General features: G+C 50.0%; 3 protein-coding genes across 3 annotated transcripts; 1 reads left to right on the forward strand and 2 right to left on the reverse strand.

Moving 5' to 3' along the window:
* Window positions 1-261: 261 nt before the first annotated feature.
* Window positions 262-4,321, reverse strand: RPS4 (ribosomal protein RPS4). Its single transcript, XM_018779392.1, has 5 exons — window positions 3,985-4,321; window positions 2,695-2,791; window positions 2,097-2,380; window positions 1,708-1,827; window positions 262-1,271 (listed from the first exon to the last, which is right to left on the reverse strand). Exons 1-5 carry the CDS (start codon window positions 4,132-4,134, stop codon window positions 984-986), a joined length of 939 nt encoding a protein of 312 aa, XP_018638513.1. The 5' UTR covers window positions 4,135-4,321; the 3' UTR covers window positions 262-983.
* Window positions 4,322-7,166: 2,845 nt separating this feature from the next.
* TGME49_207450 (DNA segment, Chr 10, Wayne State University 52, expressed family protein) lies at window positions 7,167-14,237 on the forward strand. Its single transcript, XM_002369518.2, has 9 exons — window positions 7,167-8,119; window positions 8,717-8,902; window positions 9,584-9,709; window positions 9,988-10,089; window positions 10,473-10,669; window positions 10,959-11,168; window positions 11,945-12,115; window positions 12,703-12,999; window positions 13,707-14,237. The coding sequence occupies exons 1-9, from the start codon at window positions 7,993-7,995 to the stop codon at window positions 13,848-13,850; spliced, it is 1,560 nt and encodes a 519-aa protein (XP_002369559.1). The 5' UTR covers window positions 7,167-7,992; the 3' UTR covers window positions 13,851-14,237.
* A 106-nt stretch (window positions 14,238-14,343) lies between these two features.
* Window positions 14,344-21,104, reverse strand: TGME49_207460 (Rab5B protein). Its single transcript, XM_002369519.2, has 9 exons — window positions 20,258-21,104; window positions 19,854-19,911; window positions 18,650-18,689; window positions 18,145-18,277; window positions 17,187-17,298; window positions 16,718-16,898; window positions 16,185-16,241; window positions 15,666-15,702; window positions 14,344-15,079 (listed from the first exon to the last, which is right to left on the reverse strand). The coding sequence occupies exons 1-9, from the start codon at window positions 20,277-20,279 to the stop codon at window positions 15,033-15,035; spliced, it is 687 nt and encodes a 228-aa protein (XP_002369560.1). The 5' UTR covers window positions 20,280-21,104; the 3' UTR covers window positions 14,344-15,032.
* Window positions 21,105-25,246: the final 4,142 nt, after the last annotated feature.

The raw sequence follows: 25,246 nt of genomic DNA on the forward strand, positions 1-25,246 counted from the left end.
TTCTCGAAAGAACTCTTTTCTTCGGTACAAAAACTCTGCAGACGACACAGGGTTCCTTCTGAAAATCGACTGCCGAACGGCGAAGGTCGTCCTCTTAATTGCTGTCTGCTCGACAAACCGCTTCGTACACCCACTGCAACCTAACAAGGGACGCTCCTATACTTTTACACCCTCATGTACACAAATATATATATATATATATATATTTGTATATAACTTTTTATACATAAACGTGTGTGTGTGTGTGTGTATGTTTCCATTGCGACTATTATTTGTGCGTCTCTAGGCTACCTCCTGACATGACTACAGATGTATGTGTAGAGACCTACTGCACTGTTTTGATTGCCTGCGTGTACTGCCTTTTTGGATGATTGTGCATGTGGTCTACATCGTAGTTTTGTCGTCGAACTTCACACAGGAGAGAGGGCTGCGCCGTAGCAGAGCGCCCGGTTTTTCTCCGTGTCGGATTTCGACTCTTGCTCGCGTTCTGATCTCCGAAGAGAAGACGACGTCTACCTCCCGTTCTTTCTGGTAGTCTGCTTAGTTTGTGCGCTCTTTTCGTGTGTTTCTCGTGGTCCACGTCCCCCCCTCCAAAGAGATCTCGCAGATTCTCGTTCGCCTCCGCTTCACCCGTTCTCTGTCGCATCTTTCCACGTCGCACCGCCGTTTCTGAAGTCCAACGTCCGTACTTCAGGAGTGATTAACGGGAGAAGTTGTCAAGACCCAGACACGCGATGGGGCGCCCGAGTGTCGGGACTCTCAAAACAGGAGACAGAAGGCGTAAGAAGCGCACACACACCGAGTCGAGAGCGATTTCTCTCTTCCCCCCAAGCTCGGCTCTCCTCCTCCAATCGCAACTGGAGACCTCTTTCCTGGAGTTTCTCTGGAAAAAACAGAAACCGAGGCACCCTCGACTCCGCCCTCTCCGCAACCGCACCCAGAAGAGAGAGTGTGCGCGGTTCGAATGTACGTCGACATCCGGCCTAGTTGTTCATTTGCTGTTTCTTCAGCAGAACCTGGCGGTTCTCCATGATCGACAGCCGAATGCCCTTCTCCTTCGGCAGAGAAATCCACGCCTTCTCACCCTTCCCAATGACGAAAACGTTGGAAATGCGCGTCGCGAACTCGTTGTTCTTCGCGTCTCGCAAGTGAATGATGTCGAAGCCACCCAGGTGGCGCTCGCGGTGCACAATGACGCCCACGCGACCTACGTTGTGACCCCCAGTCACCATCGCCATGTTGCCCGCTTCAAACTTCAGCGTGTCCACGATCTACACACACACAAACAGCAGATGCACATATAAAAACAAATAAATATGTATAAATATATGTATATATAAAGATATATCTATGTAAAAAAAGATGTAGATTTGCATAGAAATACAGATCGGGGTAAATACAGAGAATCAAAACCCAACAGAGAGATGGACCCATTGATATAAATATAAATATATATATATATATATATATATATATATGTACACATAGATAAGGGTATGCATACAAAACCGTCACACACACACACACTGGAGACGGGAGTGGTCGAAGAGAATACACTGAAAACAATTTATATATATATATATATATATAGGGATTTCTGGAGATGTTTCGATGTGAGTGGGACAGACAGCAGTAGAAAACGCCGAGACGCAGGTGGGAAGCAAGGATGCAGATTGGGAGGCAAAAAAAACGCGTTCGCATGCGTACCTTGCCAGTGTTGAGGTCGAGGCGAATGCAGTCGTGTGCCTTGATGGACGGGTGGGGGTAACGCATGGTGCGACCGTCGTGGGTGATGAGAGCGGGGACGCCCTTGGGGCCGACGACGACCTGGAAATCGAGAATAAAAGGAGAGAAATCTCTGCGACCTACACATCTTATACCCTACAACCTCGACCCTCGCGACGTCTCCCGATTCTCCCTTTCTTCATCACCATCATCAACTCGCTAGAGCTCGTTTTCTTCTCTGTTTCTCTTTCCTTCCCTCGCTCGTCTCTCTGCCTTTGTGACTGTCTGCTTCTCTCTGTGTCCTCGGCAAGTGCCTGGAGTTTAATATCCACATGTTGAGCCACAGTGTTCTTGGTTGGTTTGCCAGTTACCTTCTTGACTCTGCAGAGCTTGTACGAAGCCTCTTCTTCGCGGATGGGGTGGGGGACGAACCGGCCCTTGGTGTCGAAGAGCATGCGGAAGTTCTCCTTGGTCTTTTCGATGGAAATGACGTCCATGAAGCCTGCAGGGTAGCACTGGTCTGTCCGGACTTTGTTGTCCACCTTAATCAGGCGCTGCATGACGATCATCATCACCTCGCGGTACGTCAGTGCGTAGCGCAGTCTGTTTCGCAGCAGCACCACCAGAGGAACGCTCTCACGGAGCTTGTGCGGACCTGAAAGAACGCGGAGACAATAAACGCACGAGAAGATCTGTGGTGGAAGGCGGCGGCAGCGCAACGACCAAGAAAGAAGGGGGGTAGAAAGGAAGCACAGAAATCGAGCAAAAAGCGAGTAAAAAAACAGTGATCCCGGACCCGAGCGGCAGTCGCGCGAGCACATCCTCTCACGAAATACAACGTCTCTGCGTGAAAGAATAAATATGCATGTGTGTGCAGAAAAACGAATAGGCTCTGAAAGGTCAACCACGAGCGAGGAAAAAGTCGGCGGAAGGGGGAAGAAAGGGAGAACCTGGCGCCGTGTCTCGTACCTGGAGAGGGACGAGGCGCATAGTGACCCGTCAGCTTGTCCAGCATCCAGTGGTGAGGCGCAGCAATGCGCTTCAAGTGCTTCCTCGGACCTCGCGCCTGAAAAAAGAAGCAATCACTATGTCTCCAAGTGAGCAACTTCCTCGAGCCGGAACAATCACGCGAAGAACAGCTGCTCTCCCAACTAAAGATGAATTTCCAGTGGCGAAGACCCATTTGAAAAGCTGCGTCGAACGACCAGACACGCACTCATGCAGCAATCGCGGCCATGGCAAACAACAGACACAGTGCCAAACTTTGAGAGCTGCGTACATCCTCATACAGAGCTGTACATTAGCTTCATATACTCATACATCTATAAACAGATACGTACACGCCTTTATTTATACATGAGTGGAATGCATCTGTATCTAGTCACGGGAAGCAGAGCGAGACTTGCGAGGAGGACGACGTAGCTGTATTGTCGGAGTGTGAGAGGCGGAAAGACAGAGAAGAGGAGAACCTTAGTTCTGTGTCGAGGCATCCCCTTCCATTCAGAGAGTGGAGACAAGAGAGAGAAGAGCCCTGTGTTCGACTTCGAGCCGCGTTTTCCTCCCCTCCCACCCCCCGTCCTCTTTCCAGAGAACACAGACTGTGTGCTCGAGGCCTTTGACAGTTTCCTCGTTTCGGTCCCTGTCGAGACCCGCGGAGGTACTTCCGATTCAGTTTCAGAGGAAGAACGTCGAACAGAAGCCACAAAGATGTCCCCAGACATGCACAGACTCGAGCATCTATGTTCACGCGAAATTTCAGCAGCACAGCTCGAGCGCAATCACTGTGGAGGTGATACGGACAGGCGCGTGTCTCCTCTCAGCTGTCCCTTGCCTGGGTAATCTCGGCTACAGAGACCCATTGCCACCACGTATTCTCCCGTCCTCTTGAGCGCCCCGCTTTGTCAAATGACAGTCTTCAAACGTTCCAACAACTCCCGCTCTCTCTGTCTCCCTCTCTCCTCCTCTTTTCAGCTTTCATTGCCCAGCGGCCTTTCCTCCCGCCTGAGCCGCGGCAACAAGTACGCTGTCGCTTTGCGCGGAGGCCCTGGACCTCATCCCGTCGCCTCAGAATTCGCGAAACTCTGTATGGAGAAGCCACAGTTGGGGGATACCAAACTTCTTTCTCAGCACAGAGGACAGGAGGAAGAAAGAAGGCGCCTCGACTTTTTTCTTGGCGCGGGGCAGCCCGGAAAGAGCTGTGGGGGGACGAAGCAGGAGCAGTCGGAGGAAACGGAACTTTTTCTCCGCGCGAGCGCTTACCATTTTCAACAGAAAGACGAGAGCAAAGCCGGCACGCAAGAAGAAAGAGAGAAGTGAACGAGCGAGAAGAAAAGGCAACAAAGCGGGCGAATCAACGAACTCAGGAGTGCTCCCACATGTGCAGACTCGGGCCCCATCTGGAGTGTACATACACCCGGCGCAGCGTGGGCTCTTGTGTTTTCTTGTATAAGCCGAATCACGTTCCTGTCTCGAGAAAGTTCAACTCGAAAGGGGCGCCTTTTCGCTGCGCGTTCTCGCTACAAATCTGCGTAAAGCAGTCCAGCATTTCACATCGCATATAAGCCGGGGTCTCTGGACAATTTCTTCAGGGGGTCCCAGGAGTCTTCGTGTGTGTATCGAGCGAAGAGCTAAGGCGCCACCGTGGCGCCTCGAACTCAGCAGACACTGCGGTGTCGAAAGGGGGAGAAAACATGTGTGACGAAGCATGAACTTCGAGACACAAGGCTGATGTTCTTTTATTTGATTTTTACAGATTTTCCCCGAGCTCAGGGGCCACAGAAAGGTGTGACGTCGGCAAATGCTTCGGCGAGGTTTCGACTCGAAAAAAGGAATGACGAGCGAGAGAGCCTACCGTTGAGTCGGGACAGCTTCACCTGTTTAGCTAGGAGCTGTTTCAAGCAACTTTTTTTCTTATGAGTTAGTGAAAATTCACTTTAAAAAACGGACGGGATGATACTGTGGTATAAGAAACTCTTTCCAGCGACCCTCTGTCCAGAGACGTGTAAAGTACACGATATTCAATTGTTTGTTTGTGCTGGTATAGAGATCGCAGGTGCAAGCATATCGGTGTGTCGAAATGCATCCACTGGGGTAGGAATGCCGAGTTCCTTCCGCGACATATCCTTTTATTTTCCTGTTCGGAATTCGTTCGTTCTATCAGACTGTATTGGACTGGGAGTGTGGGGAGGGGAGGGGTTCTGGAAGGGCAAGTCGGTGGTAGGCCAGTGATGAGCGGAGGAGCAATCATTGCTCAATTTGAAAAAGCGGATCAGCACCGACGTCCTAGGAAGTGTCTACGATCCGCAAGAGGGAGGAAGAGAGATCCGAGACGCCCTCTAAACTGGGGAGGAAACAGAAGGAAGGTGAGGGACCACAGAGATCCTATGAACTGTGTAGGAAGCAGAAAATAAAAGTTGCTGGGGGGCACTCACGCACCCAAGACGATGAGTTGGAAATCTCTTTTCAAATGACAAATAAAAAGGGTATATCATGGCCTTGACAAGCTTACACATATGTGTATATATGCATATATGTATATATATTACTGGAATTAGCTAGACGACAGAGAGACATGACCGTTTCTGGTCTGTAGGTTCAAAATATCGAGTCTCTTCCAAATAGCATTTCGTTGAAAACGGCAGTGTTAAAGTGTCGAAGGTCGCTGTATTTTGCGTCTGCACCAAGGCCTGCGTCAAGGACGTCCTGAAACCTTTCTTCTCTCTGGCGCCTGGGGTTGCGCAAATCGATGCAGCAGAACTGCAGGTCTCAGGAGCTCCGGGAGCGAGACTCGAAGACGACGTTGTGTGGGGAAACAGCTTCGAAAAGAAACAGATAGAAGTGCCGTGAGGAGCCCTCTCTGTTCTTAATCGTGCAACAGGGGTACACCGCACCTTCGCTCCCTAATTTCGGCAGGAAAAACTTCCTTAGCACCTTAGCAAGAGCTTCAGTTTGTGCTCCACTTGCTCCACGCCCTACGTACCGTGGAGGCGCTCCATTGATTTCAGAAGACGTTTTCGAAGGTGGAGAGAGCTTTTCGTTCCTCACAGAATCGCGTGTGCCTCCCTGGATCGTTTAGACGCATTTCACGAGCGGTCTCGATGCTGCGTATGCCTTCATGTGGTTGTGCAGGGGAAGGCATTCACGCTGGAAATTTGGGCTGTGGAAATGATTTCTTGAAGGGGAACCCTATTCACACTTTGTTCCACTACAACAGTTTTTCCAAGAAGAACCGCATTTCTATGAACTCCTACAAACCTTGAGAGGGGAGGAGAGTCTTTCCTGAGAACGCCTCGGTTTTCCACCTTGGACTGAACAAAGCAGGGACAGATCGACAGGCTCGAGCGTTTGAAAAGAACACACAGGTCTTTCGTTTCCTCGTTCCTGTTTACGTTTCTTTTCTTCTGCCTGGCGTGGATCTCAAGCAGGTGGACGCGCGCTCCCGCTTCCTACTACCACTGCGTTCTGTTTTAGGACGGCAAGGTTTTTTCTTCGCTCGGCAGTTTTTCGGAACGTGAATCCACGCGGCGGAATCCTCTTTCGCGCGTCAAGGTTCGCTTCAGCGATCCGTCGCCAGACACCAAAAAGTCCGCGAGTCAGAGCTGCGCGGCATCCGAATCGACGAGAAAGAGGACCTTCGGACGCCGAGGCGGTCCCGATTTCGTCCCTGACTTTCTGCCGAGAACAGAGAGACATAAAAAGAACGAGAGAAAAGAACGAAAGACCTGCGGCGAACCCAAGAGCAACGCTCATGGACTTCTCTGCGGACTACAATGCTTCACCGTTTCGCTCTGCCGCGTGTCTGTGAAGCGCGAATTAAACGAGAGGGAGTTGGGGGGGGGAGTCGGCGGGCGGCTGGGTCTGAAGACGCGTCGGTGGAAAGATGTCTTTTGACACAAGTCAACTGCCTTTCTCTTTCTCTCGGAGGACGCGTTTCGTTTCTGCGGTTTTCTACTTGGGCGAAGAGACAAGGGGGGCGCTGCGGAGGCGGGACTCGCGCGCGACGTCCGTTTCGTTCGATTGCTGCGGAATCAGACGGTGAGAGAAACGCCTTTCTCGACGCGTCAAAAAGACCGCAGAACCTTCGCCAGTTTTGCTTCTTTGCCCGCGCGGTGGAAACGAGGAAATCTCCGTTTCCGCACACTCGCGCTGCACCCCTGCACTTGCGACGTTTTTTTTTGCAGTACAGAGAGAGTCGAGTGTTGTGTGTAGACCTGGCACCCTCGGAGGCCGAGACAGGTATCGAGAAGAAGAAGCGATTCCTTCTCTTCTTTGAGTCCGCGTCTCGGAGAGGACCTCTCCCCTTCTCGAGTCGCGAGTCGCGAATCTCTCGCTCTGCTTCGCGTCTGTTTTTTTTTCCTCCCCAGTTCTTCGTCTGTGTCGGCGTTCCTCTCGTGATTCTGTCTCCGTGTCTCCTGGGTCGACTTTTCGCGTTTCTCTTTGCATGCACAGACCGCGAAGCGAGGGCAGACACCCTCGACAGCCGCGGCGAACTTGGAAGGACGTTGCCTTTGTTTTCTACAGAAAGACTTTCGCGTTTCTTGTTCAACCGCTCCGTCTGCGAAGCAGAGGAACAGACTGCAGCCGCCTCGGCACTGCTTCGTATTCGTCCCTGCGTCAGCGGAGACGCTGCGTGGAGGCTCCGACTCTGCGCGCCTGTACGCAACTCACCTCGCGAGAAGAAGCGGAACTTCCGGCGTTCTTTGTTTCCAGCGAGTTCTAGGCGAATGCTTCCAAGACGGAGCGGTCATCTGCGCGGCCGACGGCAACGCGAGAAGTGATGAAGACCGCTTTTTGCAGAGAAACGCCGCTGAAAGAAACGCGCTCCGCGACGATTTCCCTCGACCTCCCTTCACTTCTCGAGCAGTTCCAGGCGTCCTTCAGAGACAGCAGAAACAGCAGAGACGGCAGAGACAGCTGAGTTAGGAAGTCCGCATGCGGAGACGAAGATAGAGATAAGGGGGCGATGCGAAGTCAAGGGGAGGAAGGGAGAGACGAGAAGGAAGAAGCGAGGGACAAGACGATAAGGAGATTAAGAGAAAGACGAGACGGACGACAAGAAGACAAGGGATAAGGAAGTCTGAAGAGAAACAAGGCGATCAGGAGATAAGGAAAGGCAGAAGGCAGAGGCAAGGGAGACGATCAGCAGATACGAAGGAGGACGGGAAGCCCAGGGAAAAAAGACGCAGAGAAGAAGGAATTCACACTAAGACAAGAAGAGAGACGAGGAAAGAGAGAAGAAACAGACATCGAGGCAAACAGGGTGACAGGATGGCGGGGAAGATGGCAGGAGGCGCCCGGAGTTTCGATGAGGAGAAAGCGTACATTGCGCGAGATCCGAATTTCCCGTGTCGCTACACCGTCAAGCGGGGCTTCGTCGAGGGCATGCAAGTCGAAGGTAAGCTAAAAAAGCGCGTTTACGCAGAAAAAAAACGTTTCTTCATTCTCTCGAAAAAGACAGCCTCTCTGCGTCTCCAAGACGTTCGCTGGTTCAACAGTCCTTCCTCTCGTCTCTTCGACTCCCGCCCCCACATTCTCACATCCAAACCAAATATATATATATATATATATTTAAATATATATATTTATATACACATGCATGTCTACAAGTTTACGTATATACATGCGTATGTTTAAACGTAATTACGGATACACCTATATACAAGTGCACATATTCATATATATGTATATATACATAAATATATATATATATATATATATGTATATACATATGCCGTGAGTGAGATTATGACGAAGATAGGCAAGGAAAGGATTTTTCGAGGCTGAGAGCCTGTGTCTGTCTCGAGAGAAGAAGTCAAGCGTCGTTGCAGACAGGCGCAGCAGGTGGCGTCCTCCAGAGACAGAAGCGTCTGTGTCGGTCAGACAGGACAGCGCGGACGACCGAGAGCGGCAGCGTCTCTCTCAGCGACGCGCATGTCTAAGAGACTCAGACACAAACGCGCGGCCTTTTGAAAGCGACTGAAAACGTTTTCAGGTCACATCTACGTCAACGACGCACTGCGGTCTCTTCTCTTCGACGAGCTTCGTCAATACACTGCGCAGGGCGGCGGCCGAGGAGCTCCGACGGGTGGATTCTTGCCTGCACTGAAGCAAGTAGCGAACGTCGCGGCACTGCCCGGCATTGTGGGGAAAAGCATCGGCCTTCCGGACATCCACGCAGGTGCGGCGCAGAAGAGGCGACGCGCATGCAGCCGGAGAAAAGAGGGGAGAAAAGAGGGGAGAAAAGAGTCGAAAAAGCTGTGTCGGTCGCGCCGTGGGGTGTGGTTGAGGAGTGAAGTTTTACCGTGGAACAGTCGTTCTGCTTCTTCGCGTTCTTCGTATTTGTCCTCGCTTTCTTCGTTTTTACCTCGTCTCCGTGCTCTCCGTCTTCTTCGTATTCTTCTGCGATGGCTTTTGTGGAGAGCGGCTTGCCTGCGTTTCTGCGTTGATTCTCGCGTCACCCATTTTCGTGTTTTCTCCCAAACTCCTCTGTCGATTTTATTCCTCTCTCTTCTCGATTTCTCGCCACCCCTGATGTTTTTGTATTCAAAACTATGCATGCTCTTTATATATATATATATTTATTTATTTATTGGTGGTCGTGTGCATGTGGATGAGTGCGCCTGTATACGTATCCATGTATCTCTCTGTCTATCTGTATATATATGTAGAAATGTTCATAACTGAGTTTGTCTGTTAGGACCTCTACCTTATATATATATATATATGTATATATATATATATATATGTATATATATATATATGTATACTTGTCGACAAGTTTGTATACGCATGTTTTAGTAGCCTTGTATGTGCATGCGCGTGTGTGTCGATGAACTTGCATGCGTCGCTCTTCTTGCAGGATATGGTTTTGCGATCGGCAACGTGGCGGCGTTCGACATGGAAGACCCGCAAGCTGTTGTCTCTCCAGGGGGGGTCGGCTTCGATATCAACTGCGGCGTTCGTCTTTTGCGGACAAATCTGCAGGGTAAAGAACAAGAAAGAAACGCTCAGAAGTCAAGGACGTTTTCTAGAAAAGCCTGGATGCCAAGTTTTCAGAGCCGTCGAACTCCTGTTTTGCCTGGCGTGCAGGGGTAGGACAACACAGATACACCTGAACGTACAAGCATACCATTGCCAAGTCCATGTCTGTCGCGTTTTATGCAGTCGTAAGCAGATCGACATAAACTCCAGTCGACACGGCGTAAACCTCCCAACCTCTGACTCTTTCTGTGACTGTGCTGTTCACGGGTGCTCTTGACGCAGAGGAGGACGTAGCGGACAAGAAGGAACAACTCGCGCAGGCGCTCTTCGACCATATTCCTGTGGGTGTAGGCTCGCAGGGAATCATCCCCTGCAAAGGCCCCGGTAAGACGCAGCGGACAACCCCACATCTCATGGAGTTCTCCGCCTCATGCCACAATACTTTAAAATTCAGTAAATCAGCCAACAGGTCTGGATTCCGAGGCAAAAACAAACCGAAAGCGTTTCCACGGGTGTCCTCTGGCGCACCTGGTGCTCTCCACACGAAGTCGTTCAGCCTCGTTTGCTCTTCGGACTCCTTGTTATCCTTCTTCTCTCTCTCCTCTCTCTTATCTCTTCTCTCTCTTCTTCTCTCCCTTCTTCTCTCTTCTCTCTCTTCTTCTCTCCCTTCTTCTCTCTCTTCTTCTCTCTTCTCTCTCTTACGTTCTTCTCAGGCTGCCTGTTTCGCAGTCGGAGCGTTTGCTTGTTCTTTTCCTTTTTTCGGGCAGAGTTGGAGGCCGCGCTAGAGCTCGGGATCGACTGGTCTCTTCGTGAAGGCTACGCGTGGGCAGAAGACAAGGAGCACTGCGAGGAATTTGGGCGCATGCTGCACGCGAATGCGACGAAAGTCTCCGCGCGCGCCAAGAAGCGAGGACTCCCTCAAATGGGGACGCTCGGCGCCGGCAACCACTACGCAGAAATCCAAGTAACCGCGGAACGAAGCAGCGGGAGGGGGGTGAGGGCGCGCGGAGCGAGAGCGGAAGCTGGAAGCGGGCAGACGAAGAGGTGAAAAGGACGACTGTGGGGGAAGGAGAGCAGCTGAAGAGACGGAGAGAAGCCTTGGCCCCCCAGGCTTGGAAGCCGAAAGGCAGAGGAGTGCACTCGAGAAGAAGGAAGAGAGCCAGGAGAGGGAGAGGGCAGGGAGGCAAGGCGCGAGAAAGCACTTCGGGCATGAACCTCCGAAAAGAGCTGAAGGACATGTATTGTGTCTGCAGGTGGTGGAGGAAATCTACGACGCGTACGCGGCAAGACGAATGGGCCTCGAACGCGAGAAACAAGTTTGTGTGATGATTCACTCTGGAAGTCGCGGCCTCGGTCACCAGGTGGCGACAGATGCTCTCGTCGCGATGGAAGCTGCAATGAGCAGAGACAAAGTCAAAACGAACGACCGACAACTCGCCTGCGCCCGCGTCGGCTCTCCTGAAGTAAAGACACTCATCGCCCCAAGGCTCCCTGCACGTAGATGGACTTGTACTCATGTCTCAAAAGCGTACACACACATATCTGTTTTTCCTCCATGTTCACATATACGTATATATATATATATATATATATATGTATATGTATATATATGTATTTATATATATATATATATATATATATATGTATATACATATATATATATATGTATATATATGTATTTATATATATATATATATGTATATACATATATATATATATATGTATATATATGTATTTATATATATATATATATATATATATATATATATGTATATGTATGTGCGTGTCTTCGTGAACTTGTGTGTTTACGGGTAGAGGTTTGTGTGTACACGTCTAGGGCGAGACATGCATGCATGCAGGTGGAAGTCTCTGTCTCAGCATGTGCACGCGCCTGCGTTTCTCTCAAAAGAATCGAGACATGCCCGCGCATCCGCAGATATCTGCGCAAGTGTCTCTGGACTGGAAAGAGTGCATGCGGGGGTAAACGGGTGACAGCTGTCAGCGTCGACTTTCCTGCATATGCATTCTCCTCAGCGGGGACGACTGTGGCGTCTCTTCCTAGAGGAGTGAAGAGCTCTGAGTCGACGCCTCAGCGTGTGGCGGCGCTCCACTCTCCTCCACGAACGGCCGATCTACGGCGGTCCATGCATGCGCAACAACACAAGCAAGACATCGCATGTGCATGTTGCTGTCTGGATTGGTGGTGTGTCGACGAACCTGCGTGGAAACATTTTCGCAGGGCCAAGACTACTTGGGGGCGATGTGCGCGGCGGCCAACTACGCGTGGGTCAACCGCAGCTCGATCGCCTTCCTCGCTCGCGAGGCTTTTGCGAAAGTCATGAAGCAGTCGCCAGACGATTTGGACATGCACGTAGTTTACGATGTCTCGCACAACATCGCAAAAATCGAAGTAAGGCGAACGCGGCACACCTATCCATCTATATATGTACATACATATTTATACATTTAGATATGTGTACATATATATATATATATGTATACTTTCATGTACATACATAGACGTATATACAGATATATATTTGTATATGTATGTACAAATGTGATTCGAGACACTTCAGATGGACATCGAGAGCGATGTTGTTTTTTTGCATGTGTGCAGAGGAGTCTACGTTCGTGATATGACTGCGTTGTGTAAGGAGTTTGAATGGGGTCGATTTGAGGTTGACGTGCCGAGTATGAACGACAGTCGGTGGCTTTGTATCATCGTGAAGGAGGGGAGTCCCTGGTGTTGGCTTTCAGAGACTCGCGGATCCGCAGGTTTTCGGGGGAAAGTGGAACAAACGCCTCCGCCGAGAAGTCCTTTTCTTCTCGGTGCTGACCGCTTCGCTGCTTCGTCACTGTTGGATCCTTGTCCGGTTTCCTCTTCCTCTCCTCTTTGCTTGTTCGCTTCCTGCTCTTCTTCTTCGCTTCGTTCTCTTCTCGTTGCCGCCTTTTTCTGGCAGTGTGCACAACGTCTGTTTTTCGCTGCGTGTTCAGGAACATTTCGTCCGCGGTGCGCCGCGTCGGCTGCTGGTGCACCGCAAAGGCTCGACGCGCGCCTTTCCGCCTCACCACCCGCTGCTCGCGAGTGACTTCCAGATGACGGGACAGCCGGTGTTGATTGGCGGAACGATGGGGACTTGCAGCTACGTCCTCACCGGCACTGAGAAAGGCATGCAGGAAACTTGGGGGAGCACCTGCCACGGCGCAGGTCGCGCAAAAAGCAGAAACAACGCGAGAAACAACCTCCAGTACCAAGACGTCATTCGCGCGCTCGAGGACCGCGGCATCTCTGTGAGTCAACCGGACGGTCGCCAACGCGCAGGCCTCACTTGACCTCAAACAGTTCGTTTTCTACTCACTCTGTAAACGCCTGCACTCACATGTCTCTCTATATACGCAGATGCAACAGGGCAGACAACTCGCCTGCAAGAGACGCTGAGCGCCCATACACGCCGCTCGAGACTCTGCATGGCCCACGTTTACATCTTTTCGAATCCATGTGTACATCATCGCCGTCTCGCCGCGCCAACCAGCTGCGCGTCCGAGACCGGATTCAGCGACCTCTGTACACTCTGTGTATGCATGCACACATATACGTACATGCATGCATATATGTGTGGATACGCAAGTTTGGCTGCATCATAAAAGTGGTCGTATGCACATATATAAACACAACTCTATGCATATATATATATATATATATATAGGTATATATATATATATATATGTTATATATATGTATATATATGTTATATATATGTATATATATGTTATATATATGTATATATATGTTATATATATGTATATATATGTATGTATATTTATTTAGGTGCGTGATGTCTATGTGTGTGTGTCTGTAGACGCGTACACGTGTGTCGGAGAGTGTGTGCATGCATGGAATAGGCTGGTACATGCGCGCGAGCCTTTGCCGGTTTCTCGCCCCGGCTGGCATGTTTTGAGGTGGACGGTGTTGAGCCTTTCGTTCTTCTTTGCCGCAGATGCGGGTCGCGAGTCCAAAGCTCATCATGGAGGAGGCGCCTGAGAGCTACAAGGACGTCAGCCAAGTCGTCCAGACCTGCCACGACGCGGGGATCTCACGCAAGTGTGTGAAGCTGAGGCCGATCGCCGTCATCAAAGGATGAAGAAGACGGCAAAGGAAAGAGAGAATTGTCTCGTGAAGAAGGGCAGAGCGCATGAAAAAAGGGTGGAGTGTAAGAAAGAAAAAGGATGAGGGGGAGAGAAGAACAAAGACGATACATCTGGACAAGGAGCAGAGCAATTCTCTTTTGCGTGTCTTTCTCAAAGATCCCTTTTGGGTCGAGGGGCCTCCTTCAGGGAGCTTTGCGACCCGGTTCGTGTGTCTCTGTTTCTGAATTTCTTTTCTCCGACGACCAGACGGAAGCTTTCCGTAGATAAGGAAAAGCAAGAAACAAACCTTGCGGCTTTAGTCGAAGAAGCTTGTTCTTTGTGAATCGAGAATGCCTCTCCTTGTTCTCCACTGTATATACAGAGATACATTTACACATGCCTATATACATCTATATGTGTGTATATTTAGATTTTTAAAAATTATATATATATATATATATATCCATATATTCACACATGTATATATAGATATATGTATATATGTATGTTGTGATATGGCGCAGCCAGTTGTATGTTGCCATATATTTCCACGTGTGTCCGGGTGCTTTGTTTAGAGAAGAAAGGACGAGAGGAGTTTTTTGGAGAATGCAGTGTGAGGAGAGAGAAGCGAGAGTGAGGGCGCTTTTGAATTTGTGTAGTTCGGGGCCTCCAAGGCCGTTCCTTTTCTTCTTTTCGTTCGACTTCCTGTCGGGAAGAACTGGAGATCTTTCCGTTTACGAACTCTGCAGAAGTGGAGAATTTCGTGCTAGTCCTGACGTCCAGGAACGCTTTCGCGCCCGCTGACAGGTTTAAAATTTCAAGACGAAGAAGTCAAAGCAAAGCAAATCGGCGAAACAGGAAACGAGAAGAAGCAAAGGAGAAACCGAGAAGAAGGGACAGCGACGAAGGAACATAAAATAAGAGAGAGAAAAGAAGAAACAGAGAAATAGAGAGGGAAGACCAACGTCGTCACGCGAAGACGAGTCCGCGTCGGCTTTTTGTCGGGGGAGCAGAGAGAAGAAAACGCAAGGTTTCAGCTGAACAATATGAGAGAAGGAAGGCGATCGAAAACGGAAAGCAGAATCTGGCGAAGACACACAGCGACGGGAGTCTCTCAGGCTGGGCTCCGTTGTCTCTCCACCTTCCGAAGTCAAGGAACTCCATGCAGAAGAAAAGTAAAAAAGAACTGGAGGAGTTCACAACTCCATCATGCTCTGCTTCAGCTGCTCAAAAACTTCCTTGGCTGTACAGACACCGAACGAGAAGACACGAAAACGTCGAAAGTCAGATGCAGGTACACATATACACCTGACTGCATTGCACACACAAAAACATGCGTTAGGGTCGAAGTTCAGAACTTTTTTTACTTCGCAGATCTGCACTCAGGCAACTGACAGAAAAAAAGAGACTCTTTGAATTTCCAGCGCTTCTCTTACTACGAACATGCAGGAAATGTACACGCCTTCACGCACACAACAACACACAGGCTTCAACCAGGATTACATATATATTTATATATATGTATATATATGTATATATATGTATATATGTACATTTGTGTACACTTCTGTATAGGTATATATGTATAGACGCATATTTTGAAGCGCTCCTTTTTTGTGATGAGATACATGTAAATCCTACATGCAAAAGTACATACCTATACGTATATGCATAAATAGTTGTAAATATATGCATACATAGATATGTCTAGAAATACCTCTGTGTTTTTACACAAAAACGAGTTGCATACATCTTCCATATTCCTCCTGATGGCCGCGTATTTGCGTGTTTGCTCTTTTTATTTTTTTATTGGAGGTGAATTAACTGACCGAGTTGCTCGAAGAGGAGGCCGACGTTACAGCCCGTCTGGCGAAGGAGAACAAATATTAACGAGTTGAGAGAGAAATGAGATGAAGTGGAAGAAGACTACAACGCAGACATGCAAAAAGCAGCTCTAGGATTCCACGGAGAAGTCCATTCACGCACAGCCAGAGGAGACGCGAATGACGCGCAGGTGTCGAGACACCCCCAGTGGACTCGAAGGGTGCAGAGTTCCCCTGAGAAGAATCGAGGACCGCGAAGCTGTGAGGAAGCACCGTGAACAGAAGCCGAGAAAAGAAGAGCAGAGAGTGAGCAGAAGGAGACAAGACTGAGAGGAGACAAGACACGAGATACGAAGACGAAAGCGAGGGACCCAGCCGCTCGCTGCGACTGCAGATTGTGACGGAATACACATCTGAGAGGAACGAGTTGCCTAGAAAAGAAACGTTTGCAACTCTTCTACAGCGACGTGGAAAGACTGAGGTCCGCGAACGCGAGAAAAAGTGGAAATTCTCAAAGAGGCTGACCTTCGCAGAACACTCGACGAAAAGCATTCCCTCGGCCGCGCAGTACTTCTTCATTTCCTACAAACCCAGAAGCGACAGCCACACCCCACAGAGACGCACAACCTTACGAAATCAGGAACCAGCATATGCACACCTGAACTGACGAGACGAACACGGGAGCGAATCACCAGTGCAGCAGAAATGTTATTCATTCATATTCGCAGACATACATATACATATACATATAGATATATAGATATATATAGATATATAGATATATAGATGTATATGTGTACATATGCATGTACCTATATATATATATATATAGAGAGAGAGAGAGAAGGTTGCAGACCTTGTACGGAACAGATAAGACCTGAGAGACAACGAGTAAGACATTTGAAGAAGCCTTGAAAAAGAATTCAAACGGAGGTCGACCCCGACTTCGAGGCGACTTCGACGTTGAAGATCCACCTTTCCCCTTGTCTACGTGTCGTTTATGAATTCAGCATCGTCAGCTTCTGTGCCCTTTGCAGTGTCTGCGTTTCTGCGCCTACCGCGCGTCGTTCAGCTTCCACGTCGACGCCCGCTGTTCCTTCTTCAGGTGGAGGCTCTGCATTTTCTGAGTTTTCCATCGAGTCGCTCTTGTTCGCAGCAACGGCAATGCAGCAGTTGGCCGGGCCGCGCTGCTTCAACTCCTCCACCCAGAAGCGGACGGCATCCATGGAAGCCGGATTTCTGGAAACAGAACATGTTCACGTGGAAAAGAGACTTCCGAAAACAAGGGAGAAAGCCGCGTTTTCTGCACGGAAACAGGATGGCTGGAGAAGAAAGGAAACTTGTGGTCCGACTCGGCTTCTCCTTTAACTCGCGGCTAGCGGCGAAAGAAACACGGACATCTGTGCTGCATTCCCCCTGGACGTTCTGTACAGAGGTGAGACGAGGGTGAGACGCGGAACTGTCTGTTTCGTTCTGAGAGACAGACGGGAGACCCCGAAGCCTCCCGTTTTCTCAGGTCAGTCTTACGTCACATCGTAGACAACGACAGCACCCGCGGCGTCGCGATAGTAGAGAGGCGCCATCGCTCTGAAGCGTTCCTGCCCGCCGGTGTCCCAGATGTAAAGTTTCAGCTGACTTCCTAGAGGGCCAGCCGACACAAACACATGCATAGGAATCGAAAACGCGTGAAGAACGATCAAAAACTGTGCGTTCACACAGACGTCAGACGTATGTTTGCTTGCATCCCAGATATACATATTCGACCGTATGCCTACATATTGACAAATATACGCACATACATACATATTTGCAGATAAAGAGAGATATAAGCATAGGTAGACTTCCTTTTCTGAAGGTTCTGCTGGTGAGACTTGGCCGCATTTCTTCTGTTTCCGCGAGATGTCGTAGAGCGAGAGAGCTCGCGAAAAAGAGCGATACCGTCGATCCCTGCCGCAAGGTTCAGACGTACTCCCAAGCACGCACACAGACAGAGAGGAACGCGTTTAACGCGAGCGCCATGAGGAGGAGCACTCGAAGCCTCACCCGTGAAGGAGGCCCCGAACGCAAACAGTTCCCCCTTGACGAGACGCAAATGCGCATATGCACAACTGGCGCAGATCCGCCAGAAAGACGCATGCGAGAGAGAGGGAGACGTGAGTAGAAGCACAGCCTGGAGTCGACGCCTGCGACTGAGTCACGAACACTGCAGAGAGGATGCTCAGACATTGCCCGAGGCTCGCGCGCTGAAGAAGGTAGCAGTCAGGTTCTTCAGAAGCAAAGAGTCGAAGACTGGAGAAGAGCGCCGTCGACTTGAGAAGCAGCGGCGAGACGCAGTCACAGAAGTGCATGAACGCAGGCTGTGTCGGACAGAGGAACTCTTTGAGGCTGGTGTGCGTAAACTTCGAAGCAGTTTGCGAACTGTGAGCTCGCCTTTTCAGCAACATGTGTGTGTCTGCAGTTCTGTCGACAGTTTCCAGGCTCGCACCATCGTCGCCGACGCGAATCGTTTGCTGCAGGAACGCAGCGCCGATGGTCACTTCGTGGTACTGAGGAAAGCGGCCTCGACAGAAGCGCAGCGCCAAACTGCTCTTCCCTACTCCGCTGTCCCCCAGCAGAACCTGCCGCAAAGGGAGAGAGAAAAATGCGGGAGCGAAGCCTGAGAAAAGAGACGAGGGAGAGTCCCAGGACGCAAGAAGAGACGCAGGAAGAGCAGAGAGGCGAAGGAGAAGCAGAGAGAAAAACTACCACGAAAAAAAAAGCAAAGAAAAAGCAGAGAACAGAGCGGAGCCCGACGGCACGTAGGGTGCCAGGGGAAGAAGGGAGAGCGTGAGACGACAGGCGATCAACACCAAGCAGAGCGGAAACTCGACAGACGAGAAAACCAAACAAAAAAAGCGCAAGGGGAAGCAGCAGAGCGTGTGTGCCACACAGCAAACGAAGACGCGACTCGACAAGCTCCACAGACATGAGGAAACCTCGAATCCACTTACAATTTTCGCCTCCAAATTCAGTCTCTCAGAGAAGCCATCGCTGAAAGAAAAAGAAAGAAAATGAATCCTGCCGCGTCTCTTCATCTCGCGAACTCGAAACACAAGAACGTTTGCCATCGAAAGGTTCGTGAGCCTACATCTCTATATCATTGGATACATGGAAATCTTTTTTACATATACATATACATACATACACATATGTATATATATATATATATATATATATGGGTATATGTATGTTATACATATATTTATAGACATAATATGCACATCTGCGTATATTTTGAGTATATACGCACAGACAAGAACGCACATGAAGAGGATGTATGTTGATTTGTGCATTTTTTTCAGTTCTGCTGCGGACGTTCGCGGCTCTCTGGACGACTGCGTCGCCGCGGAAAACATGGGAGACGCGACGGGGCCCCGGCCACGCACAACGCAGACAGGAAAACCAGAGAGAGAGAGGGGAAAAGAAAAGAAGAGAAAAGAAGAGAAAAGAAGAGAAAAGAAGAGAGAGGGAGAGGTACGAGGGGAGAGCGAGCAAGAGAGAAATGAAGGAAAACCAGAGAGAGAGAGGGGAAAAGAAAAGAAGAGAAAAGAAGAGAAAAGAAGAGAAAAGAAGAGAGAGGGAGAGGTACGAGGGGAGAGCGAGCAAGAGAGAAATGAAGGAAAACCAGAGAGACAGAGGGGAAAAGAAAAGAAGAGAAAAGAAGAGAGAGGGAGAGGTACGAGGGGAGAGCGAGCAAGAGAGAAATGAAGGAAAACCAGAGAGAGAGAGGGGAAGAGAAAAGAAGAGAAAAGAAGAGAAAAGAAGAGAAAAGAAGAGAGAGGGAGAGGTACGAGGGGAGAGCGAGCAAGAGAGAAATGAAGGAAAACCAGAGAGAGAGAGGGGAAGAGAAAATAAGAGAAAAGAAGAGAAAAGAAGAGAGAGGGAGAGGTACGAGGGGAGAGCGAGCAAGAGAGAAATGAAGGAAAACCAAGAGAGAAGGGAAGAGAGAACGAGAGAGGTAGAAGAGAGCAGGGGGAAGTGAAACGAGGAAGACAACAAGAGAGACGGAGAAAGAGAGAGGAAGAAAGAGAGAGGAAGGAAGAGAGAGGAAGAAAGAGAGAGGAAGAAAGAGAGAGGAAGAAAGAGAGAGGAAGAAAGAGAGAAAGGGAGAATATCGCGCCAGTGGCATGGGCGTTGAGAAGTTTCGCAACTCACTCGAGAGAGCCCCCTGCATTAGTCATGCGGAGCTGAGATTCGCCTCCCGCCGACGCCGCTGCCAACAATGGAAAGGAGACGGGAAGAAGAGAGATGAAGAAACAGAGACACGGGGGACAAGACAAAATAGGAGGAAACCGCGAAGCGAGAGGAAAGGAAAGACGGATGAACGAAAGAGACTCTGGAAAACGCGCGACTGCGATTCAGGGCATTGAGACGAAGAACAAACTTGTTCCCTCGATGAAAAGGGTACGGCTACTTGAGAGGTTGGGAGAAGAGGCGCGCGAGAACAGAAGAAGAACCAACAGATAGTTGATAACGCTCCCTCCCCCGTGGCTTTCTGTGGAGTCCTTCGTTAGTCCAGGATGAAGAACTTGAGGAAAGAAGACAAAACGGTGACGTACTGGAGCTCGCGGTGCATCCCATGGCGCCTCGGAGCCGCGAGAAAATCGTTATTCTCCCTTTCCAGATTTGCAGAGTTTCGCTGAAACAGGGAAAATCGCGCCGAAATGCGGCGCCGGAAAAGCGAGAAGCGAAGGCGGTCGCCGCCACCAGGACTTCTTGCAGCGACAAGAAAGAGAAAAGAATTGGGGATTTACGAACGCGCAGACGACGCAGAGAACTCAACCCCAGAAAAGCGGTAACGAAAGAGCAGAAGGGAAGAAGCGGACGCCTGAGGAAGCGCTTTTCTGCGGAAGGGCATGTCGGCGGCGCGACGAGAGGGACGGAAACGGCGGACAAGGTCGAGAGAATGGGGGGGCGAAATCCAAGATTATTCAAATGCCAAAGAGGAGCATTTCTCGAGAACTTGAGGAGAGGAGACAGGAAAGGGAGATCGGCGTGTGAAGGCAAGTAAGGAGTTCAGTGGACGGTGAAAAACCGTCTCTTTCTTGAGAGTCAAACGGCGGGAGGGCGGCCGCGGCGCGAGAAGGGAACTCCACGATGGCGAACCCGCGAACAAGCCAAGAGGATCCAGAAAGAGAAAAAACGACGGCTTCGAGATGTCCGGGTGCCGCAGAAAGACGTGGAAGAACGAGGAATTCCAGTTTTGTCGCGGCACCGAACAGCCACTGCGACGGGCGAAAAGGCAGAAAGAGGGTGAGACAAAGCTGGAGGGAAGAAGAAAATCGCGAGGGAAAAAATCGCATGCGTTTTTTTGGCTTCTGAGATCATCTCTAGGAAAAGGAAACTTCGGATCGGTTGGAGAAACGCATGCAAAAAACTTGAACGGATCAATATCGTGCACCCGGAACCGTCGTACCGTAGTGACTCTCGTCGTCCGTAGATTACGCCCTTGACAGTGGAACAGGGGTGGAATTACCTTTTCGGTCGCCTTACGAATTCCACCGTTTTTAGTTGACTTTTCTATGCGTCCGGGTGAGGCGGTCTTGGACAGCAAGCGTCAAGACCTTGCTTTTCTGTGTATCTCGTTCTGGGAGGCATGATGCTCCTCCTGAGTGTTCCGCCGCTAGCTAAAGGAGATGTTTAGAGATTTACGGCACGTAAGGCCGAGTTTCTTAAGAGTCAGGAGGAGAGCTTCGTAGAGGCTTTCTGTCTGACGTGGAAAGTCGGTGTGTGTACAAACATTCGTATTTCGCCGAATACTCCTCAACGACAGTGGTCACTTCACCTTCCTGCGGGTCGGACCGGACCCGACGAATTCGCGGAGCCGAGTCCGGTAAAAAAGTATTTTCTATCCGTTTTGTGCCTGTCTTAAAACTCACTCGTGGCAGGTTAGTAGGGGCAGAAATTTTTAGCTAAGCGATATCCTTTTCTAGCGAAAATCTACTTCTGGCGCCTCTGCGCTGCTGCTACGCAAGCCGCGAGTCAGCTGAGGGTCGTCACCGTTTTCCTTCCTTGCTCGCGTGCTTGAAAAGCGACCTTCCTCGATCCAAGCGGTGGCTTTTCACGGGGTAGCTTCCTGTGCAGCACTGCTGTCGTGAAAAGCGAAACACTCCCGGTCACGCTTTACTCGTTTGGAAGCTGTAGTTGTTAATGTTGGTTGCAAGCACACACCTCACCAGTAGTGACCTAAAGCCTTCGACCTACGGCGTATCGGCAGAGCGCGAGGCTCGCACTTTTCCAAGATAGAAACGTAGCATTTTCAACCCTCGCATCTCCACCGCACAAATCTCCACTCATGGAGGGGAACAGAAAGAAACGCTGTTTCCGCTTCCGAGACCACTACATGGGGTAGACGAAACGACGGGGGGACTCTGGAGCTCCATGATTTCAGCTAGTGACGAGGGAACGCTCTCCGCTTGCCTCTCCTTGAATCGTATTTTGTCGGTTTCTCATTCATCGACAGCAGATTTGCGTTTGTGGGTTGACCAACGGAGGCAATAAAACTCGAAGATCGATGCGAATGTGTTTCTCTCTCGAGCCTGCGAGACCCCGATGTCGGGAATTCTGGTGTTTGTGTCTACATAGAGACTGTTGTCTTCGTTTGAAATAACAACTTCACTAACTGCGTGGGCACATTTCAACTGGGGACAATTCAGGAATGTTTGACGTATCTGTTGTGACTTTGCAGTTGGAGACGGGCTATAAAAGCTTGGGTGATCGGGGATCGTTCTACACATATTGTTATGTAGGTAGATGTTGCGCACACTCCGTAATATCTGAAACACTGGAATATAACTAGAGATTGAAACAAGGAGAGAGGTTGTTGTACACGCTGTTGGACTTTCCACGTTTCGTGGCGGGCGTCCTTTCGCCCTCACTCGTGCTTTATTCTAGCTCCGTCTGCTTCTGCCTCACCAGGATACATAGAAGATCCTCTGCTGTAGCGGCTTTTTGCTTTTCGAGAATTGGGGAGGGAAAAGAGACCGTCAATCGCAAGGCTCCTCAGAGTTTCGCTGGAAACGCGAATCGCGAGAGAGCCTCTTTGGTCGAAGCGGTGCTGTATCCTGCACAAGCTCCAAGGGACATCGATCCACCTGAGTCGGTCATCACGAATCTTCGTACGCTCGTGACAGTGTACTGTGTTAACATCTATTCTTGTTCTTTGGATATCCAAAAGTGTCTGTTCCAATTCTACCTGGGTTCGGACCAGTCTCGCAAACTCTGTCTTCGTATTCACGGTAAGTGGTCTTGGCATAACGTTGTGTAGTTAGGTGTTGCGTGCGTTCTTGAATATCCGCGACACCCGCATTAACCTTGAAAGAAAACGACTCCTCAGATGCTAGTGTGACCGGTAACGCCGTACTAGGAGTCATTATCTCACTTGATAAAGGAAGCTTCGTACGCATTATTTTCGAGATGCCCCTCGTTGTTTTGCATCGCAACACTTGGGGTGAGACGCTACACGCGACCACAGACGCATCCCTCAGGTTCTGCGTTTGTCGTGTGCCTGTTGCCCGCGGGAATCTAGGTCACTTCGTGTTGTCTTTCGGTGCTGACCACCCCTACAGAGAAGAAAGCGTTCTACGCTGAGACTTGTGCCCTCTCCTCAACTACTGGTGAAGAACTGGACTGCTTAGCACACCGCCAATATAGATAATGGTAGAAAGAAGTGACCCAGTTCTCCGTACGCAGCCGAGCTGCCGCTGGACTGCTTAAGACAGCTTGTAAAGTGTTTGATTTCACGATCCGACGACGTAAACGGTTCTTCCAGGTCGGCCTGAGGACTGCTTATCGGACAGGAAAAAGAACTGCGGTGTTACGCAAAGTGGAGAGAGAAGGAAAAAGCCACATCAGGCTTTTACGAACAAGCGGGATGCTCGTTCCAGAACGGGAGCAGATCGCGTTTTCTACACGGCCGTGGAGCCTGCCCTTTGCTTGCGAGTCTGTGAGGGCCTACTCTGAGTGGTTCTCTCATGAAAACTCACTTTGTCCTACTGCTGTCTTCCGTAGTCCCCTGTCGGTCTCGCTGCCTGTCTAAAAATGCGTGTACAGCGACGGGCCGACGCACAGCCAGCTACGCTCTTCCGGAGGGAAGAGTGGTGCAGGCTCTTCTGTACTTCAGGTTTTGTGCGTGTTCCTCCGTTGTTTGGGCGATTGGACTGGCCACAGTTGGTTTAAAGTGGATGAGCAGGGAAGTTTTCAAGAGACCGCATTTGCTTGAGATGGGATTTCGATGCTGATCCCTGCCCACATGCTCTATGCGTTTCTCTCTCTTTGCGAATGCAGTGTCTACTTGTTTTAACGTGGATGAACAAAAACTCGTTCATGAGAAAATTCCACAATTCTTGTGAAGGAGACTCAATTACTGATGCCTACGTCTTCCCATAGCACATGCGTATACGCACGCACACAAGTCTACCCTATTACACATGTTTGCGGCGTTGTCGCACTGCTGGAGAGACTTTTAAGTTTGTCTGAGTAGAGAGGAACTCAGTGGACAAGAATCTAAATAGTTTCTCGCGAGATTACCTCGTTTTCCGCAACACGCACCTGCTCTGCCCTCCCGTTCCACTGCACCAATTTTTACGGAACGAGCACACCGCTCGCGTGCTTCCGTTAACCCAGGTGGCTTGTCCTCGCAAAGAAGACTTTAGGGCTTTTTCCTTTTTCAAGTCTTCCACGCAAAGAAGGAGAGCGGCAGCAGGAGGAGGCAGAGCGAAAAGGAACGAGGAATCCCAATTTGTGGAAAAAACCCAGCGGCCCCGGCTGCTGTTCGGGACCTGTAAGCGTCTGGCGCGGCACACTCCGACAACTACTTCGGCGTTTGTGGGTGCTCGAACCTCGCGATTTACTCCACGTTTTACGGTTGGTCCTCTGTTTGCATGTTTTCCTGCACTTTTTTCACCGCGGCGAACCGTCGAAGACCTGCAGTTTTCCCGCGACTTCCCCGTCCCATCGTTTCCCTGCCAATCACCTTGTAAAATGTGGTCCTGCGCCTAGAGCGGAACTTATGTGCGGCCGAGTGCATTAAGTGAGGTTTTCACTCATCACAGCGGACAGGGCAGAAAGGAGACTTGCGCGGCGTTGGAAGTTCCGTCAGTCTGTACGCGTCTCCAGTGCACGAAGTATGTAATTGAAGGATCCAAACACCTGCCCCTGCCCCGGTGTCAGGGGCAGAAGCCATCCGACACCCGTATTCTTAACGTTTTGTGAACAGGGTAGGAAAAAGCTCTCGTTCACCAGATCGGAGTCTCGCTAGTAGTAGGTCAGGATGCGCGAAGCGCGCTGTGCCTGACCGTCGTTTCATTAACACAGGCGAATACATAGAATGCGATCGTTTCCATTGCTTTTCCGTATACCGTTGTTCCACCACTCGTTTGTCCCTGCAAAAACACTCTGAAGAAACACCAATGCCGACAGGGGCGCCATACGGGGGGTCTAAACATCCTCCGGGGTGCAACGCCTCCCACTCACTTTTTTGCTTGTTAGTGGAGAAACAGTTGCGAAATCGGTTGCCTTCAGTCTCTCATTTTCTCTGTTTCTCACCG

Source organism: Toxoplasma gondii, chromosome Ib (genome assembly GCF_000006565.2).
Source record: "Toxoplasma gondii ME49 chromosome Ib, whole genome shotgun sequence".
Lineage (NCBI taxonomy): Eukaryota > Apicomplexa > Conoidasida > Eucoccidiorida > Sarcocystidae > Toxoplasma > Toxoplasma gondii.

Coding starts and splice junctions, on each gene's coding strand:
- RPS4 (XM_018779392.1), bottom strand. CDS start 4,134: ATGTACACTCCAGATGGGGCCCGAGTCTGCACATGTGGGAGCACTCCT. Junction 1,828..2,096: donor AGCTCTGCAGAGTCAAGAAG/GTAACTGGCAAA, acceptor CTCGATTTCCAG/GTCGTCGTCGGCCCCAAGGG. Junction 1,272..1,707: donor TCGACCTCAACACTGGCAAG/GTACGCATGCGA, acceptor GTGTGTGTGTAG/ATCGTGGACACGCTGAAGTT.
- TGME49_207450 (XM_002369518.2), top strand. CDS start 7,993: ATGGCGGGGAAGATGGCAGGAGGCGCCCGGAGTTTCGATGAGGAGAAA. Junction 10,670..10,958: donor ACCACTACGCAGAAATCCAA/GTAACCGCGGAA, acceptor TTGTGTCTGCAG/GTGGTGGAGGAAATCTACGA. Junction 12,116..12,702: donor ACAACATCGCAAAAATCGAA/GTAAGGCGAACG, acceptor CTGCGTGTTCAG/GAACATTTCGTCCGCGGTGC.
- TGME49_207460 (XM_002369519.2), bottom strand. CDS start 20,279: ATGGGATGCACCGCGAGCTCCA. Junction 19,912..20,257: donor GGGATGCACCGCGAGCTCCA/GTACGTCACCGT, acceptor CATTGTTGGCAG/CGGCGTCGGCGGGAGGCGAA. Junction 15,703..16,184: donor TCGTCGAGTGTTCTGCGAAG/GTCAGCCTCTTT, acceptor CTCCTTCGCCAG/ACGGGCTGTAACGTCGGCCT.